Raw genomic sequence first — 20,914 nt, 5'->3', positions numbered from 1 at the left:
CTGGAGGGGGGGACAAGGACCCTAAAGCACGGGGCACGGGACGGAGGCACAGTGGGAGGGCGCACTAAATTAATATGATTTACAGCGTATTTTCCTTTTTTTCTCCCACAAGAATTCACATTCATATACACTGACATGAAAATGCGCATTATTTCATCTGTCAGTATGACTTTAATCATTTACTAACACACACACACACACACACACACACACACACACACACACACACACACAGTGAGTCTTCTGTCCTTTAGGGGAGTCTTGATGTCTGAGGTGGAGCAGCCTTCTAAGGGCTCGAGTGTAGCCAGAGGCCGGAGCTGTCCACACTCATCCCAGTGTTCATCACAGGCCCCACCCCCACCTCCACATCACACCCAGCCACCCCTCTGCATCCAGGGCTGCAGCTGACAACCCGTCAGGAGAACTTACACCTCAAGACACACAAGTGCAGCAGAAAAGTAAGTGAGGTGTGGAAAGATGCACTGGCTCAATCCGTCTGTTCAGTCGTGATGTAACACCCTTTCAAAATACGATTTCTGGGTCCGAACCACAAATTTGGGGTCCGTTCTCTAACTTGATCCAATCGTCCTCGCCTACGGGAGTCTCCATCTTGTCTTTGACTCTCTTCATTTCCTCTGACCAAAAAAGGGCATGTATGTGACGTTGGGGGGAGGGGCGTACGTCCATCTGGCTGACGTTTACCTCCGAGGAGAAGTGAGGGCCAGAGGCTAGCTGTCACTCAAGAGACCACGCCCCTAATTATTCATAAACTTTAACCTCCAATAAAATAAAAACTAGCCCCTCCCCCTCAGTGTTGTCATGGAGATCTGAGCTAAACACACAGACTAGAATGTTCTTTTGTCCTTAAACAGGTTTAATGATGCTGTGTAAACGGCCTGTTTAACATGGGGCTCAATGAGAAACTGCACTGTTATCAAACCTGCCCCTAGTGGACACTCAGAGAACTGACGCTGACGGAGCTTCCTGATTGGATCAAACAGGAAGTCTCTCTCTCTGTGGGCGGGGCTTGTTCTAAACGCGGAATAAAAGTGAGTATGCAACGCCACTTTTGCGTGTCCTTTTCTTGATCGTCTTCGTCTAAAAACGGCCTAAATCTGATTGTAGATCTGCTTCAGTTCTTCCCCTCCAGCCTCAGGAGTCACGGTAGTTCGGCGTAAAGGAACTTGGTGTCTGACAGACTGAGGTCACACAGATGAGAATAATATCCTTGCGGGCCGCGTATTCATTTGTTTCATATCACATCTCTGGATTACACATTCGCTGCCTTTGTTTTGGACTCACCCAGGTAATTAGCACTAATAGCTTTCTCTTATCACACACGGTATCTTTGACTCAATCAGCGTCTCGGTGTAAAGGGAAACGCCGCCTTGCAGTAACGCGCCCTCTGATTAGCTGATGTAAAGTGTAAACGCAGCGGCATCTCCGGGGGGGCGAGGCTGCTGTTCATGACTCTTTTCATCATGTGTGAATAATCTACCTCTCTGTCTGCTGCCTAAGTCAGCAAGAAGGGACTCAGAAGTGCAAACATACACAAATACAACACAATGCAATCTGCTGGGAAACACACGCACGCACACACACACACACACACACACGCATGCACACACACACACACACGCACACACACACGCATGCACGGGCAAGCACGCACAATCCTTGCTGCATTAAATCGATTTATTTTGGATGATGTTTCCAGTTCTGCCGAACATAATCCATCATGATCAACGCATAGAATAAGAATTTCTGTGCTAATGATTCATAAAGATGAATATAATATATATCACTCCACCGCAGAAAGTAGTCCCCAACAAAAGCCTGAGAGATAGATATATGGATGGATGGATGGATGGATGGATGGAAGGATAGGTAGGTAGGTAGGTGGTTGGATGGATGGATAGATGGGTAGGTGGATAGATGGATAGATGGGTGGGTGGGTGGATGGATGGATAGGTAGGTGGATAGATGGATGGATGGATGGATGGATGGGTGGGTGGGTGGGTGGATGGATGGATAGGTAGGTGGATAGATGGATGGATGGATGGATGGATGGATGGCTAGGTAGGTGGATGGATGGATAGATGGGTGGGTGGATGGATGGATGGGTGGATAGATGGATAGATGGGTGGGTGGATGGATGGATGTATGGATGGATGGATGGATGGATGGATTAGGTAGGTAGGTAGGTAGGTAGGTAGGTGGATGGATGGATGGATGGATGGATGGATGGATGGATGGATGGATGGATGGATGGATGGATGGATAGGTGGGTGGATGGATGGATGGATGGATGGGTGGATGGATGGATGGATGGATGGGTAGGTAGGTAGGTAGGTGGTTGGATGGATGGATAGATGGATAGATGGGTGGGTGGGTGGATGGATGGATAGGTAGGTGGATAGATGGATGGATGGATGGATGGATGGGTGGGTGGGTGGATGGATGGATAGGTAGGTGGATAGATGGATGGATGGATGGATGGATAGGTAGGTGGCTGGGTGGGTGGATGGATGGATGGATGGATGGATGGATAGGTAGGTAGGTAGGTGGTTGGATAGATGGATAGATGGATGGGTGGGTGGATGGATGGATAGGTAGGTGGATAGATGGATCGATGGATGGATGGATGGATGGATTGCTGGATAGATAGATACTTTATTCATCCCCTCAGGGAAACTCTCTGTGTCCCGTAGCTCACAATACACATAATAATACATGCACCATAAAAAAGACTGTCATTCAACAGTAAAAGAAATATGAATAAATAATATAAATAAAGAATGATACAGTAATAAAAGAAGTGAGGAGGTGGAGGGTGGAGTGGGTCAGCGGCCCCGGGTCCACAGCCTGATGACCGTGGGGACGAAGGACCTCCTGTGGCGCTCAGTCCTCGAGCGCAGCGCAGTCAGCCGCCCGCTGTGGCTGCTGCTTTGCTCCATCAGGGTGTGGTGGAGGGGGTGGGGGGTTACTTCCTCTTGTCTGAGTAACATTCTGGATCTCAGATGTGCGTGGAAGCACTGACGCTGCGGAGTGGAAGCACTGACGCTGCGGAGTGGAAGCACTGACGCTGCGGAGTGGAAGCACTGACGCTGCGGAGTGGAAGCACTGATGAGAGGATAAAAGTGTGATTTCTTGAAATTGCTTTCTCTCGTATCTTCTTCTTTACGCTATTTAACCACGAGCAGCGACTTGATAAGAGGTACTTAGCAACAGTAATAATATTTCCCCCTCAGGAGGTTTACGTGATGATGTTTGATGTTTCTTAAAGACAATAACAAAACTGTGAGATAAATCTTAAAGGGGCCGAGCAGCGGGGGCGGAGCTGCAGTCGCTCTACCGCACCGAGGAAGGCAAAGCTCTGGATCTACCGCTCAGTCCTGGTTCCTACCCTCACCTGTGGTCATGAAAGCTGGGTCAGGACCCAAAGAACCAGGTCCAGGTCAGGACCCAAAGAACCAGGTCCAGGTCCAAGCGTGTGAAATGTGTTTCCTCAGGAGGGGGTCTGGAGTCTCCCTTAGAGAGAGGGGGAGAAGTTCAGCATCCGTGAGGAACTCGGAGTAGAGCCGCTGCTCCTTTGTGTTGAAAGGAGCCAGTTGAGGTGGTTCAGGATCATCTGGTAAGGATGAACCCTGGGCGCCTCCCTAGGGAGGTGTTCCAGGCACGTCCAGCTGGGAGGAGGCCTCGGGGAAGACCCAGGACCAGGTGGAGAGATTAGATCTCCACACTGGCCTGGGAACGCCTCAGGATCCCCCAGTTAGAGCTGGTTAATGTGGCCCGGGAAAGGGAAGTTTGGGGTCCCCTGCTGGAGCTGCTGCCCCTGAGACCTGATCCAGGATCAGAGGCTGAAGATGAGATGAGATGTTTTTAAAGTGACAGAATTGAATTTTCGAGGGGCTCAGGGTGCACGTGGGCTCCCAGAAACTGGCACAAAGGTCAGAAGTGGCGATATTTGCAAAGTTCAAAAGTCAGTGGGGTCGGGCGTGGCCAGCGGGCTCCATAGCGCCCCCCCAAACGCACGCCATGGTCGGGATAAAGCTGAGCTGGATCTCAGAGCTGATATCTAATCGGCGTATAAAGAACTGAACAGAAAACAAAGACCTAACTGAACAATTGCCTGTGACACTGCAGTACAACCTGGACGTGAATGTGACCGTCGCCCATCCCACGACTTTGTCAAGGTGCCTTTGACCTTGAGCAAGGCATCGAACCGTGAGTCCAACTGTTGAAGCTGCTGCTGGAGGCTGACAGCCTGCAGACAGATGCTGCACGGTGTCAGCTGCAGCTCCTGCACTGTGGAGGATTACACAGCAGCTGATGTGAATGTATATGAAGCAGGCTTCACCTGCACACACACACGCGCACACACACACACACACACACACACACACACACACACACACATCAGTCATTGTGTAAAGAGAAATCCATATGTTTGAGTGTGAAGCCGCGTGTGTGAGATCCGCCTGTTAGCAGCACTGCAGCTGGACCAGAGCAGAGTCAGCGCATCCTCCCCCTCCTCACACACACACGCACACGCACACACACACACACACACATCCGCGCACACGCACACGCACGCACACCATGGACGCATTCCTCACATCCTACCGTCGCTACAATTAACCATCATCGGCTGCGCTTAGACGCGTCCTGGCGACAGAACCCTCACATTTCCCGTGTGTGTGTGTGTGTGTCTCTGTGTGAGTGTGTGTGTGTGTGTGTGTGTGCGTGTGTGTTTTTCCTCCGCGGACACCGTTCAGCTCGTGCCCAGCTGTGGAGGAGAAGATGAAGCGGGACAAAGCCCTGAACCCCTGGCTGCTCTTGGCTCTGCTCGGACTCTGGTAAGTGTGTGTGGATGCATGTGTGTGGATGCTCCATCGGGAGCTTTGTCGGGGGAGATGCGCGCAGATGTCGCCGCCTCCCCCGGGCTCTGGTGCCGTCGCCCTCGGGGGGGACATCGCTGCGTCCCGCCGCATGTTAGCGGGGTGTACCTGTGATCACGGTGCAGAGGGTCGGTGCGGGAGCCGGGCCCGCACAGTGCATTTGATCGCGTGCCTCGTCGGTAGATGTTGTGAAAATGAAGCAGAGCCATATCTGATCATCTTTATTACACCTGCATGGCTGCAGAGCCCGGGGGGGGGGCTGAGTGATTCATAACGGAACATATGTATTTTCAGACTTCACAATTTAGATTCACATCTAAAAAGAAAGGATTGAAATGGTGGAAGAAATAATGTGTGACAAACGGGGGGGTGGTCCAATTGTTGAAAATCATGTGCCAAAGTGTCCTCTAGGAGCCAAACGTGTGCTAAAGTGCCCTCTAGGAGCCAAAAGATGTGCTAAAGTGTCATCTAGGAGCATAAACGTGTGTCAAGTGTCCTCTAGGAGCCAAAACCTGTGCTAAAGTGTCCTCTAGGAGCCTAAACGTGTGCTAAAGTGTCCTCTAGGAGCCAAAACATGTGCCAAAGTGTCATCTAGGAGCATAAACGTGTGTCAAAGTGTCCTCTAGGAGCCTAACCATGTGCTAAAGTGTCCTCTAGGAGCCTAAACGTGTGCTAAAGTGTCCTCAAGGAGCCAAAACATGTGCTAAAGTGTCCTCTAGGAGCCAAAACATGTGCTAAAGTGTCATCTAGGAGCATAAACGTGTGCTAAAGTGTCATCTAGGAGCATAAACGTGTGTTAAAGTGTCCTCTAGGAGCATAAACGTGTGTTAAAGTGTCCTCTAGGAGCCAAACTTGTGCTAAAGTGTCCTCTAGGAGCATAAACGTGTGTTAAAGTGTCCTCTAGGAGCCAAACGTGTGCTAAAGTGTCCTCTAGGAGCCAAACTTGTGCTAAAGTGTCCTCTAGGAGCCAAACTTGTGCTAAAGTGTCCTCTAGGAGCATAAACGTGTGTTAAAGTGTCCTCTAGGAGCCAAACGTGTGCTAAAGTGCCCTCTAGGAACCAAAACATGTGCTAAGTGTCCTCTAGGAGCCAAAACGTGTGTTAAAGTGTCCTCTAGGAGCATAAATGTGTGCTAAAGCGTCCTCTAGGAGCATAAACGTGTGTCAAAGTGTCCTCTAGGAGCATAAACATGTGCTAAAGTGTCCTCTAGGAGCCAACATTAAGCTGGTTTAAGTCTCAGGTCATATGAATCCTCCACTCCACTACTCTAAAGTTAGTCACAGGGTCAAACGTCCGTCTCATCGGCTCAGATGTCTTGTTCTGTGTGAAGGTGTTTGGACGGACGCAGACAGATTTACAGAGCAGCTCTCTCGTCCTTTAACCCTGCATGGAAATAAAGAAATAGTAGCATGAATGATTCACCAAGAACGTGGTTTGGCGGTGAAGCATGACACCGTCTTATTCTGTCGGAGTGAGAGCGCGGGGCGGCGAGATTAATGTCTGCTGCACTGGGTTACGGCGCCGTTGTCAGAGTCCCGTCCTTGGACCGAGAAGTCCCCCAGGAGAGGCTAATTTAACAGCCTGGGCTGAACGCCAAGTCCTCAGGTCTCTTTACAGTCTCAGGTCCATGTTCATTAACAGGACAGCAGCGGCACACCTTGGCATGGACCGAGAGCTCAGCCATGTGTGACCGCCTGTAACACACACACACACACACATGGGGAGACAGCAGAAAACAAACACACACACACACTGCCCACAGCACTGATTCAGTCCCAAGTTACATCCTAGAAATGCGCTGGATTCACTCTCCTCCTCTAAACCCACGGGCCGTCCTGAGTGACTCAGACTCTCATCTGAGGTGCCCTCAAGCTTTAAAAGTGCATGTTGTGGTTTTCTCAACTTCACAAAATAGAAACAGAATATGTTTGTGTCAGTGTTTGCAGAAACATCACAGAATAAATGCACGCTTCAAAAGCAAAACCCCGCTTTTGTCCTTGCAGAGTGCTGTTGGGCTGAGCCTGCATGAGTCTCAGGGCGCCCTCCCACTGTGCCTCCGTCCCGTGCCCCGTGCTTTAGGGTCCTTGTCCCCCCCTCCAGGCCCGTTTGTACTCACACTACCTGGGCCTCGGAGAATGCTTCTTGCTGCCTATACGTCATCACGCCGTAACACGTCACACGCATTGATGACGTCATGGCGATGCGTGGCTTTGTTTCCAGATCTTTCCGTAGACCTCGGAGTTTTTGTGCGTCTTGTCGACTGTTTTTGAATCTTTTCATCGACCAAATCTGCAGTAAACACTCCACCTCCGCATCACACCAACGTGAACCTTTCACCGCCATTGTTTGAAATGTCCGCGCATGGTCCCTCCTTCTTTTTTCTACGTCCCAACAGGCGCACAGGAAATGACCTCAGAACCGCCGTAGGCCTCGTGCTCGTACACGTGCGCACACTCGTGCTCGTACATGTGCAAACGTGCTTTACTAAAGCCCACCTCTCCCAAACGGGCCGTGGACGGCAAGCGTGCCGCTCCTAGACGTGGTACGGTTGCACTCACACTGGTCAAAGGAACCAGACTTTAGCAGTGAAACCTGTTTTGGCACGGTACGGAGGCACAGTGTGAGTGCGCCCTTAATAAAAGGATCTATCTTTTTATTAGTGGTGGTAATCAATCGCACATTTGTATCTATTCTAAATGTCTTTCTCATTTTAATGCTCTTATCGACACGGAAAAGTCTTTTTATTGAAAAACAACATTGTCAGCAGAGCGATACAACATATAACTATGACGTGCACATGTCAGTTAAACTAAACAGCGGTTCAAATCTTTCTTTTTCACAAGTTTGTATGGGAGATGCACCAATCCATGTTTTTCTGATCCAATCTGAAATCTCTAGTTTGTCCTGAACAAAGCAGAACCTGCTCTTTATTCCCCAGAGTCTCATCTCCTCCCTCCTACTTCAGAAAAGATTGAACATTAACAGTTAGGTTACAGTGGCTGTGGCTCTGTGGTAGAGTGGGTCGTCCTTTACAACCGTAACAAAACGCTGAATTAAATCAGCGAGCGGAGAACATACGGCACAAATGTTTTTATTGATTTTTGCCGACCTTAACAGAGAAACAGGTAAGACACATGTACAGAACATACGGGCGGCTGTGGCTCAGTGTCAGTGACCTCGTCCCTAGTGGGTCGTCCTCCATTCGAGAGCGGTTAGATCCCCAGCTCCCCCGGACCACATGTTGAAGTGTCCTTGGGCAAGACACTGAAACCCGAATTGCTCTCGCACGGGTGTGTAAGGGCGCAATCACACTGTCCTTCCGCACCGGGCCAAAACAGGTTTTTCGGCTAAAGCCTAGTGCGTTTGACCAGTGTGAGTGCAACCGCTCCACGCACAACTGCAGCCAGCTTGCCGTCCACGGCCCGTTTGGGAGAGGTGGGCTTTAGTAAAGCACGTTTGCAAGTGTACGAGCACGAGCGTGCGCACGTGTACGAGCACGAGGCCTACGGCGGTTCTGAGGTCATTTCCTGTGCGCCTGTTGGGACGTAGAAAAAAGAAGGAGGGACCATGCGCGGACATTTCAAACAATGGCGGTGAAAGGTTCACGTTGGTGTGATGCGGAGGTGGAGTGTTTACTGCAGATTTGGTCGATGAAAAGATTCAAAAACAGTCGACAAGACGCACAAAAACTCCGAGGTCTACGGAAAGATCTGGAAACAAAGCCACGCATCGCCATGACGTCATCAATGCGTGTGACGTGTTACGGCGTGATGACGTATAGGCAGCAAGAAGCATTCTCCGAGGCCCAGGTAGTGTGAGTACAAACGGGCCTGGAGGGGGGGACAAGGACCCTAAAGCACGGGGCGCGGTGTGGAAGGACAGTGTGAGTGCGCCCTCAATGTGGTGTGAATGGTTAGATTAGGGGGAATGTGACACGTGTGAAAGCGTCTTGAGTCGTCAGAAGAGCTTCTTTTGTCCAGACGCTGAAAACAACCGTTCAGAGGGTACTGCTGTTGCCGGTGCTGCTAAGTATGTGCGTGCCGTTTCCCTGTGTGCCCCTTCATGTGTGGGGACACTCATCCATGCTCTCAGTCATGTGATGTTGGTCTTCTCTTCACGGTCCTCTACGTCTGCGGTGAAGACTCCCTTGAACTTGATCATGTACGCCGGGTCGTCCCCAGTGACCTCCATCACTAGTGACGGATGACACATAGCAAGCAAGACACCAGCTTCTCTCCTCCCATACGTTCAGACACACACCTGCAATAATAGCCTACCTGCACGCACATACACACACACACCTGCAATAATAGCCTACCTGCACGCACATACACACACACACCTGCAATAATAGCCTCCCTGCACGCACATACACACACACACACACCTGCAATAATAGCCTACCTGCACGCACATACACACACACACCTGCAATAATAGCCTACCTGCACGCACATACACACACACACACACCTGCAATAATAATAGCCTCCCTGCACGCACATAAACACACACACCCCATCATTTACATTACAGTCCTGACACAGACCCACTCTGATTATTAAACAGACAGATACACACACGACACGAATACACAGTAAATTACCTGCAGTGCTCCAGCTCAGCTACAGCTTTGAGCGTCTTCAGTGTCTCCAGCTGAGGAGCTGTTGGCATGGCGACGCTGGTTATGTGCAGGGCCAGTGCATCTCTCAGAGGTGAACACGCTCGATCATTTCCAGGGTACTATTCCTTCTGGGTGACGCTTCCTGTGCTGCTTGTTGCTGCTCGAGCTCCGCTTGGTTTTCTGGGCTTCGCCTAAAAATGTCCAACGACTCTTCGGCAATTCCTTAATTTTCATGTTTCAAAACGTCCCGAGTCAGGAGGTCGCTCTGAAATGTTCTCCTCATGTCCTTTGTTACAAAGCAAACTCTCTCTTTATTGTTTTGTTCAATGATTCGTGGAATGGAGAGGTAACATGGTAGTAATAGTCAACCTTCATGCAGCATTACCTTTATTTTTTGAGCCCACTCGATGGCGTCTCGCTTTATTCAAAAAAGGCTCACGGAACGGTAATCCAGCACGCTTTCAACCCTTCGCTGAACAGAGAGCTTCATCTTTTGGGCGCACAAAATAAAGAAAATGCTTCATGAAGCTTCACAAGACTGCTTCAGCTTCCTTGCACAGCAGGAGAGTTTAAAGGCTAAAGTCTAGTTCGTTTGACCAGTGTGAGTGCAACCAAGTGCTGGCCGTCCACGGCCCGTTTGGGAGAGGTGGGCTTTAGTAAAGCACGTTTTGCACGTGTACGAGCACGAGCGTGCGCACGTGTACGAGCACGAGGCCTACGGCGGTTCTGAGGTCATTTCCTGTGCGCCTGTTGGGACGTAGAAAAAAGAAGGAGGGACCATGCACGGACATTTCAAACAATGGCGGTGAAAGGTTCACGTTGGTGTGATGCGGAGGTGGAGTGTTTACTGCAGATTTGGTCGATGAAAAGATTCAAAAACAGTCGACAAGACGCACAAAAACTCAGAGGTCTACGGAAAGATCTGGAAACAAAGCCACGCATCGCCATGACGTCATCAATGCGTGTGACGTGTTACGGCGTGATGACGTATAGGCAGCAAGAAGCATTCTCCGAGGCCCAGGTAGTGTGAGTACAAACGGGCCTGGAGGGGGGGACAAGGACCCTAAAGCACGGGGCACGGGACGGAGGCACAGTGGGAGGGCGCCCTTAGAGAGGGCTCCTTTGACTAGAAGAGTGTCTCGAATTTGAGACTGTGGCAGGGAGGCTATTTCTGTCTGAGTGAGGAGTGGTCTCCTGCTGGTGTTGGCTTTTTCCTCGGTGCAGGTTCTAGGACTGTGGGACTGTGAGGCTGTTAAACTAATGACAAATCACAGTAGGGGACTTTCACAGAGTGCTGCGGTCGATACAGGAGACTTAAGTGGTGTTTGAGGTCCGACCACCCTAAAAGAAATAAGACTGGATGAAACACGGAGTCTTTGGAGATTGGAAAACCAATGCAAATACATACTAGACCTAGTTTTAAATGTGTTTAAATTTGTCAGGAACGGTACTGGGATAGCACAAAAGGTGGACCCGATGCAGACACGGACAAAAAGTAAAGTTACAAATGAAACGTTTAATATAAAGAACGGACAAACGCAAAAACACTACAGAGATACAAACACAAAGACTAACTAAACGAACACGGGAGTAACAGGAACAGGAAGACGACGGAAGATCAGGAGATGGACGGGAAACGGGAACACGGGAAACTACGGAGAAAAGGCAACAAACATGATTAATGAACTTACTACGGGGAGCGTGAAACCACAATGAGAAAGGGGGGAATAGTTTTACCAATACAGGGTCGACGACGGTCTGGCGCTGCATGCCTGTCAGCTTTAGGTATTTAAGGTGTTGGGGTAATCAGCGTAACAGGCTGCAGCTTGGGGGGAACGCCTACCGGACCTACACAGAGACGAGGGAGAGAACATGCAGGGAAACACAGACAGGGGGAGACAAACTCACACAGAACGGCAGAGAGGAGGGTACTGGCAGAACCAGATCTTGACAAAATTGTTCAAAATCTACTGCAAATCCTGCGTTAACATCCCTAACAAGTATTTCTGTCATTCACAGATTATATGCATATTCTTTATTATGTTTGTTCTTCCTTCTCTCCACTCCACAGTGCAGCATTTGGGCCCAGCAAACAGGAAGAAGAGGACTACGAGGACGTGCCCATAAATAAGACATGGGTCCTTTCGCCGAAGGTCTACGAGAGCGACGTGACTTTGATTCTGAATAAACTGCTGCTGGGCTACGACAACAAGCTGCGGCCTGACATTGGAGGCAAGTCAAGTTCATGCTCTACTGGAAATGTGCTTTGTTCTAACTCTGTTACCACACAACAGATGACACACACAGATGCTGCGTCTGGGGGACAGCGTTGTATACAACAGTGCTTACATTATGCTACTGAGCACCTTAAGGACGTCTTGTCCAATGGTCCTGAACGTTTGTTATGTTATGTTTGCATGCATCCTTGTAAAGGTTCATGCAGATTGAAATTGAGAATTGTTAATGATCAGTTATGATGGCGAACCTCTTTGGTAGCCATTTTTACTGCTTATTGAGTGGTTGTGTAAATAGTTTTATTGCAGTCTCCCCAGAAATCTGTAGTGTTTGATACAACGATGGCTGAGTTTGCATCGTGTTCCTAATACCAGATATAAACATAGAGTAACTTCTAAAGTACCGTATTCTCCGCACTATAAGTTGCACCTAAAAACCTTCAAATGTCTCAAAAGCCGACAGTGCTCCTTATAACCCGGTGCTCCTTATATATGGACCAATATTGAGCCACAACAGGTCTCCAACTACGGTGAGCAGCCGCCGACTCTATTTTCCCCCGTAGAAGAAGTAACGCGCGGTGCATGTTGAGATATACGACTGCGTGAAGCGTGCCGTTTCATTTCCATGTGTGTGTTTGTGTAAAGAGCCCAAAATGGCTCCTGTTAAGAGACACGCTTACGACGCAGAGTTTACACTCAAGGCCATTAGTCACGCAGTAGAACAGGGGAATAGAGCAGCAGCCAGAGAGTTTAACATGAACCAATCAATGGTGCCGAAGTGGAGGAAGCAACAAGACGACCTCCCCTGACTGTTGACGTTCCCTTTAGAGCAGCTCCATCTAATGGATGCAGAACGTGACCCCAGCCTCCACCGTAGCGTCTGTTCTATGCTCCTGATAATGTGGAAAACACGGTACTTGAGATTAGAGATTAAAATAAACATTTGCTAACACTAAATCACATGATGGTTTCATCAACAATGTTAAAGCAGTGTATTTTAATGCATTCTAGCACTTTTGTACAATTGAAATGTCCATTTTTCAAGCACTGTAGTCCTCGTGTTATCTTTTTTATCAGAGGTGAACCCACTGAGCACACTTGCAAATATCCTAGTTTTTATTTTATTGGAGGTTAAAGTTTATGAATAATTAGGGGCGTGGCCTCTTGAGTGACAGCTAGCCTCTGGCCCTCACTCCTCGGAGGTAAACGTCAGCCAGATGGACGTACGCCCCTCCCCCCCAACGTCACATACATGCCCTTTTTTGGTCAGAGGAATGAGGCAGAGTCAAAGTCAAGATGGAGACTCCAGGAGGCGAGGACAGGTGATCAAGTTGAGAGAACGGACCCCGACGGAGACGCTACGTCCATTTTTTATAGTCTACGCGGATGCCCCTTGTTGCACTAGTATAGCGCACTGACCATCGGAGTTTGGAGGACCAACCACCAGTGTTTAGCTCCACTTTCTAGTATGGGCTCAGGAATATCGACTGAGGTGGTGCCAAAGAAAGTATCAGGTCCTTTCCACATCTTTTGGTAAACGGACTTAGCGCCTTTGTAGTCTTCGAACCATTCAAAGTACTTTTACACTACCTGCCACATACAGTACTCTGATGGCATGCAAGGGGTCATCGGCTCATCAGGACCTAATCTAGTCATTGGGGTTCTGTTTCTTACCCAAAGACACTTCGACCTGTAGCGTGGGGGAGCCAGGGATTGAACTACCAATCCTCCGATAGTAGACGACCTGCTCTACCTCGAAACAGCCGCCTTTTGCTAGTGGAAAACCAAAAAAAGCGAGTTAATTAAGTGGAGCCATGTTGAACCATGCATTGGAAACATGGCCTTTGTCAGCGTTGTATGTCTTGTGTTATCTTTTTCAGTGAGGCCGACAGTGATCGAAACAGCTGTATACGTCAACAGCATCGGACCAGTGGACCCCATCAACATGGTGAGAATGATGTGATTGATAAATCCCCTTCACTAATCTTTAATAACCCACACTTACAGGCTACAATGGAATCGTTTTACAGGTTTTGTTTTAGTATTTTCATTCATTCATTCATCTTCAACTTCTTGTCCCTGTCGGGTCTCGGGGGGCTGGAGCCGATCCCAGCTGACATCGGGCGTGAGGCGGGGTCCACCCTGGACAGGACGCCAGTCTATCACAGGACACATAGAGACGAACAGAGACAGACAACCATTCACACCTACGGGTGATTTAGAGTCATCAATGAACCGAACACCTGCACGTCTTTGGACTGTGGGAGGAAACCGGAGAACCCGGAGAAAACCCACGCAGACACGGGGAGAAGACGTCCACACAGAAGGGCCCCAGCCGGGATTCAGACCAGGAACCCTCTCGCTGTGAGGCGACAGTGCTAACCAACAGTTTAAGGAAATGATCAGGGTTCATCCTCTGGGTAACATGAATGTCTGTAGAGAAATAAATGGCAATCCATCCAGTAGCTGAATGCAGAATTTAATTATTTTAGTTCCTTGGCAACGGTGTTTTAACACAAGACAAAAACAAGGTCTACAAGGTCTCGTTGTTTTCTCCAGAGCTTTCAACCTCGAGCCATAAAACAAAAGTTACACAGTTACAACAAGTCCTTTTTCTCTGCGGGTAAATGTAACAGTTAGAAACAACGTTTACTACGGAAGAAGAAACTCTATTTAAGTTTGAGTTTCGTCACAAGATTGCCGACATGCTGCTTGAAGGTGAGGGAGTGATCGAGCAACCGAGGGGCAGTTGCTTGGTCTCAGGTCCCAAACACCCGACAAACGAACTAAAGTTAATTAAAACGCCATCGTCTTTAACTTACAGCGCATCCTTGGAGGTAGTTTGTAGTTTGAGAGATGCACAGGTTAACGAAGGAGGTCCCAGCAGGTTTGTCATGAACGGTTCAGGTGTAACACTAAAGGTGGACCCGATGCAGACAAAGAACGGACAAACGCAGGAATAACAGGAACGGGAAGATGACGGAAGATCAGGGAGACGGACGGGAAATGGGAACACGGGAAACTACGGAGAAAACAGAAAACAAACACGATTAATCAACTTACTACGGGGAGCGTGAAAACCACAACGAGAAAGGGGAACGCCAGTCCGGGGGGAATAGTTTTACCAATACAGGGTCGACGGCGGTCCGGCGCTGCATGCCTGTCAGCTTCAGGTATTTATGGTATTGGTGTAATCAGCGTAACAGGCTGCAGCTTGGGGGAACGCCTACCGCACCTACACAGAGACGAGGGAGAGAACATGCAGGGAAACACAGACAGGGGGAGACAAACTCACACAGAACGGAAGAGAGGAGGGAACTGACAGAACCAGATCTTGACAAGGTTATCCCGGCTCCAGGAGGATAACGGTCCTTACTCGTTGATCTGTGCTGTATTTATTTGAACTTAGGGCGCACTCACACTGTCCTTCCGCACCGCGCCCCGTGCTTTAGGGTCCCTCTCCCCCCCTCCAGGCCCGTTTGTACTCACACTACCTGGGCCTCGGAGAATGCTTCTTGCTGCCTATACGTCATCACGCCGTAACACGTCACACGCATTGATGACGTCATGGCGATGCGTGGCTTTGTTTCCAGATCTTTCCGTAGACCTCAGAGTTTTTGTGCGTCTTGTCGACTGTTTTTGAATCTTTTCATCGACCAAATCTGCAGTAAACACTCCACCTCCGCATCACACCAACGTGAACCTTACACCGCCATTGTTTTAAATGTCCGCGCATGGTCCCTCCTTCTTTTCTCTACGTCCCAACAGGCGCACAGGAAATGACCTCAGAACCGCCGTAGGCCTCGTGCTCGTACACGTGTGCACGCTCGTGCTCGTACACGTGCAAACGTGCTTTACTAAAGCCCACCTCTCCCAAACGGGCCGTGGACAGCCCGCTGTCCGCAGTTATGCGCAGTACGGTTGCACTCACACTGCTCAAACGCACTAGGCTTTAGCTGAGAAACCGGTTTTGACCCGGTGCGGAAGGACAGTGTGAGTGCGCCCTTAGGGACTTCAGATACAAATGAGCCTATCGAATGGTTACATTTATGTTTTTAATTGCACATGGTCCCTTTCAAATAAAACCAAATAAAGAAAGAAATCATTCTTAAAGTGTTTTTTCATAACTCTGTTGCAGGAATACACCATTGACATCTTCTTCGCGCAGACATGGTACGACAGCCGGCTGAAGTTCAACAGCTCAATGAAGCTGCTCATGCTCAACAGTAACATGGTAGGCAAAATCTGGATTCCCGACACGTTCTTCAGGAATTCCCGCAAATCGGACGCCCACTGGATCACCACTCCCAACCGCCTCCTGAGGCTGTGGAGCAATGGGAGAGTCATGTACACACTGAGGTAGGGCGCTTGCTAACCTCTTTGGCGGCCATTTTAACTGCTGAAGTATCAAAAATACTTGTTGTTTGTGCAGCTTTAGTGTGTGCGTCTGTATTCTGTACTGTGTGGTTCTCTTCTAGCTCTCTTTACATTTGATTAAATGTCCTTTGTTCTGTTTTGTTGGTTTATTTACAGAGAAATCATGAATGTTGTATGTTCAGTCGCACTTAGCAGGGTAAAAACACACGCTGAGACTTGCTTTCTCTCTGTCACAATTCTGTTTTTGTCAGGTTGACTATTAATGCGGAGTGTTACCTTAAGCTGCATAACTTTCCAATGGATGAGCACTCGTGTCCACTGGAGTTTTCAAGCTGTAGGTGGTCAAACATTTTCCCCTCTCATTTTCGAACCTGTCATCTCGCCTAACTCCAGTTACTTGCCCAGGGAGAGGAGCTTCTGTGTGGGCTAGCGTAGTGGCTGAGCCCCTGTTCCTTCTCCTTGCCAAAAGGCCCATCTGCTTGAGGCTGCCCTCTCTAAGCCTGTACCAATCTATCATCTGCTCCACCAGCGGAGAGAGGTCATCCAGTCCCATTTTTCTCTGACAGACTCAATGAATTATGCACCTTCTCCCAGTCTGATTCATGCTGTCTGTGTCATCCTTCATGCGTCCCTTGCATTGTGCTTTAGCCTCTCTTGTCGTGTCATCTTAATCTTCCACACAGTCGTGAAAAACGCAAAGATCATTTCATGGAGTTGAGAGCAAACGTCAGGACCAGTGCAGTCACACTAAATGTCCTCAAATGAGCACAAACCAGTGGTAAATCCATCAACACGAACTAAACAGAACATACGTTTGACTTCTGAGCGCTCATCTTCTTGCAGTTGTGCAATTCTCGCTCAGGAGCGGAGACAGAAGTCGCACGTCTTGGTTACGCCAATGCGACTCTGTCCTGTCTTAAAGGTTGAATATGTAGAATCTTCATTAAAAGCTTTAGTTTTTTTCAAAAATAATACACTTTACGGGGCGTTTTGAGGGGTACAAGCATTGCTAAAGACTGCTGAAAGCTCAGCAACCCCTAAAATGTCACCTCCTTGAAAGACAAGCAGCCACTGATCTGAATTAATTTTTTCTTTGAAATTTGAGGGTTTGACAATGACTTTCTGTCCCGTTCTGTTTCCATGGCAGCAGCCAATAGCGTTGGGTGTTGCTGGTTGCCAGGGTTGTCTGTTGTTGGGTGCAGCTACTGTAGGCTGGCACTGGGTGAAATGGAGTCAGCCAATCCTGCAGCTGCTTGGGAGCCTCAGTGAAGGGGGCGTTCTTTGTCCCAGCAGCTGAGTGAGCGGAGACGGGCAACAACCAGAGTCACTATAGGCCGAGCATTCACTCTATGGACTGAGAGAAAGGAGAGGAACGCCATTCAAACGCACGCCCACATGGCTACACTGCTCCTGGATGCTAACATCACTTTCGTCTGCACTTAGCTGGGACGGCTAACGCTAACGGCTAACGCTAACTGTCAGTCAAACTCCTCTAATCCTTGTTTTTATGGTGTGATTTTCTGGAGGGGACGGGTTCAAACAGGCTCAAACAGACTCCGGTCTCCTGGAGCTACTGGGCCGGGTCTGACCAACCTGGCAACACCACTGCTGGACTTATAACTTGTTGTTGTGACGACGACCTTGAGACACCAGATGGCAGTGTTCTGCTCATTCTCCATATTCAACCTTTAACTATGCTTACTACCTGTAGCAGTCCTTACCGTAACCAACCACAAACACAATATTTACATAACCACAGAGGTGGCATGATACTATAATACTACATTCATGAGAACATGTTTTGTAGTTTAGTTTGTTTGGAAACTTGTTGTCCAACGGTTTGTTTCAAGGAGAATATGGAATATTTCCAAACCTTGCAAACATGATCCTTCTTTGTTTAAATCCATTTTAGACGCACCACAAGCTCAGGTAGAGCAATTACTTCCACACTATATTGCCTGGGAGTAAGCACACATCTGCACAAACAACCTACTATGGACTCTAACAGGTATGTCTACTAAAGCTAACGCTCATACCTACCATAGTGTAGTAGTACTCTGTTATATCATTGCTCATTTGAAGACATTTCATGAGACTGGGCAGGTCAGTTCCATCTTGAATGCTCCCCTTTGCCTTCCCATGGTGCAACGTTTCCTTGTGACGTACAGTACTCTGAATGACCGATATACAGGAGTCAGTAAGACTTCTAATTCATTTGTTATGTGTCTATGTTGGGGGGTTCTGTAGATGGTTATCCCAAGAATGAGATAATGTACCGGTGGCAGAGACGAGCGGTGGAGGTGGCTGACCAGCGGTACTGGAGACTCTACCAGTTTGCCTTTGTAGGGCTGAGGAACTCCTCCGACGTGGCACACACCCAGTCAGGTGAGATATTACGGCCAAGTCCTTCTACATGTTGCCAGTCTACAGTTTTACTTGAAACATTAATAGTACAAAAACTGGGGGCGCACTCACACTGTCCATCCGTACCGTGCCCAAGCTCGTTTCACGGCTAAAGTCTGGTTCCTTTGACCAGTGTGAGTGCAACCGTACCACGTCTAGGAGCGGCACGCTTGCCGTCCACGGCCCGTTTGGGAGAGGTGGGCTTTAGTAAAGCACGTTTGCACGTGTACGAGCACAAGCGGGCACACGTGTACGAGCACGAGGCCTACGGCGGTTCAGAGGTCATTTCCTGTGCGCCTGTTGGGACGTAGAAAAAAGAAGGAGGGACCATCCGCGGACATTTAAAACAATGGCGGTGAAAGGTTCACGTTGGTGTGATGCGGAGGTGGAGTGTTTACTGCAGATTTGGTCGATGAAAAGATTCAAAAACAGTCGACAAGACGCACAAAAACTCTGAGGTCTACGGAAAGATCTGGAAACAAAGCCACGCATCGCCATGACGTCATCAATGCGTGTGACGTGTTACGGCGTGATGACGTATAGGCAGCAAGAAGCATTCTCCGAGGCCCAGGTAGTGTGAGTACAAACGGGCCTGGAGGGGGGGACAGGGACCCTAAAGCACGGGGCACGGGACGGAGGAACAGTGGGAGGGCGCCCTTAGATTTGGATTAGTTTTAATGAAGAGTACAGTTCAACATTATCGACTAAATTTGTTCTTGGGCTGCGTGTGAGAGTGTGAGCACAGGAACATGGTTTTACATCACCACCTGCATTGCTCCAAGACTTAAATAATACTTGCTTCTCTACGTCTACCTTTCAGGGGAATACGTAATCATGACCATCTTTTTCGACCTGAGTCGGAGAATGGGCTACTTCACCATCCAGACCTACATTCCCTGCAGCATGATTGTGGTCTTGTCCTGGGTCTCCTTCTGGATCAACAAGGACGCCGTCCCGGCCCGCACATCTCTGGGTTTGACATGTTCCTTTTTCATCCACAGTTAAACTGAAACTGGAAGAATGGAGAAATATGCAATTACTTATGTATAATATGCTTGTAACCAACTGCTTTAATATGTAATTGTACTTGTAATCACTCATCAAGGAATACCTAAGTGACGAGAAGAGATATGCAGACAGGTAGTATATGTATATGATACTGAGTAGTTTTGTCTCTGTGACGATCCGTATAGGTATCACCACAGTGCTGACGATGACAACTCTTAGCACCATCTCCAGGAAGTCCCTGCCCAAGGTTTCCTACGTCACCGCCATGGACCTGTTCGTCTCCGTCTGCTTCATCTTCACCTTCGCTGCCCTCATGGAGTACGGCACTCTCCACTACTTCACCAGCAACAGACAGACCAAGAAGGCTAAAGCCAACAGTAACCCACAGGTACCTATCACCCCTTTACTTTCTTTGAACCCGCCGATTGTCACAGTAACATACTGATGGGTGTGCGTTCTTCCTCCGTAGCAGCGAGCCTCCAGCATGGTGAATATCCGACCTGGCACGTCCCTGCTGCAGATGAACAACATCGTGCCCTATCACGAGGAGGCTGACTATGCTTACGAGTGTTTGGACGGAAAAGACTGCACCAGCTTCTTCTGCTGCTTCGACGACTGCCGCTCAGGTGCCTGGCGCGAAAACAGGATGCATGTGCGGGTTTCCAAGATCGATTCTTACGCGCGAATATTCTTCCCCACTGCTTTTGGCCTTTTCAATCTGGTTTACTGGATAGGTTATCTGTATCTATAAAACCAGGACCTCATCAAAGGATGACTGGAGTTTAACAACTGCAAGCATTTCACAGTAGCTGCTCTTTAAGCTAATAAGCAAACAAGAAACTCAATGAAAATATAAAGAGAAAGGCTTCTTCTCTCCGCACTACGGTTGATGCATGGCAAATAATTGACCCCAGTCACACTGTTCCACAATCTACCCCGCACCTTGTTGGTCAACAACTACTGGTCAATATGCTGTTAAGTAGAGTATGGACTAGGGCTGCCCTTGACTACAGATTTTCGTAGTCAATCAGCGGTCGTCATTTAGAGCGATTATTCGACTGATCGACTAACCAGTATTTGACAAGTGTGCACAGCCGCGAGCTATAAGTCTGCCGCCCCTTAATGACACCAGCAAATTATGAGACTGTGGGAACATGGGCAGGTAGCTAGGCTAACGTTACATGTTGAAGCTTGTAGGTCATGATCCCATGTTTATAGACGTCTTTCCCGACATGATTGGCTAATGATTTTTTGGTCGACCCGTGCTTGGGGGCAGCCCTAGGATGCATATGTCTTGTTCCCCAAGTTAAAGTCACTAATGATTGTGGTGACCCATTGACCTTCTCATTGTTACCAGGGGATTGATCC

General features: G+C 48.7%; 1 protein-coding gene across 1 annotated transcript; it reads left to right on the top strand.

The window, feature by feature from the left end:
- Positions 1-4,803: 4,803 nt before the first annotated feature.
- Positions 4,804-20,297, top strand: gabrg1 (gamma-aminobutyric acid type A receptor subunit gamma1; the record flags this gene model as incomplete). Its single annotated transcript, XM_083924520.1, has 9 exons — positions 4,804-4,859; positions 11,596-11,756; positions 13,639-13,706; positions 15,897-16,117; positions 16,387-16,469; positions 18,383-18,520; positions 19,359-19,511; positions 19,732-19,934; positions 20,016-20,297. 9 exons carry the CDS (start codon positions 4,804-4,806, stop codon positions 20,295-20,297), a joined length of 1,365 nt encoding a protein of 454 aa, XP_083780646.1.
- Positions 20,298-20,914: the final 617 nt, after the last annotated feature.

This window comes from Echiichthys vipera (genome assembly GCF_963691815.1).
Source record: "Echiichthys vipera genome assembly, chromosome: 12".
Lineage (NCBI taxonomy): Eukaryota > Metazoa > Chordata > Actinopteri > Perciformes > Trachinidae > Echiichthys > Echiichthys vipera.
Note: the sequence above shows the minus strand (reverse complement) of the source record. Positions and strands in the feature narration are given on the sequence as shown.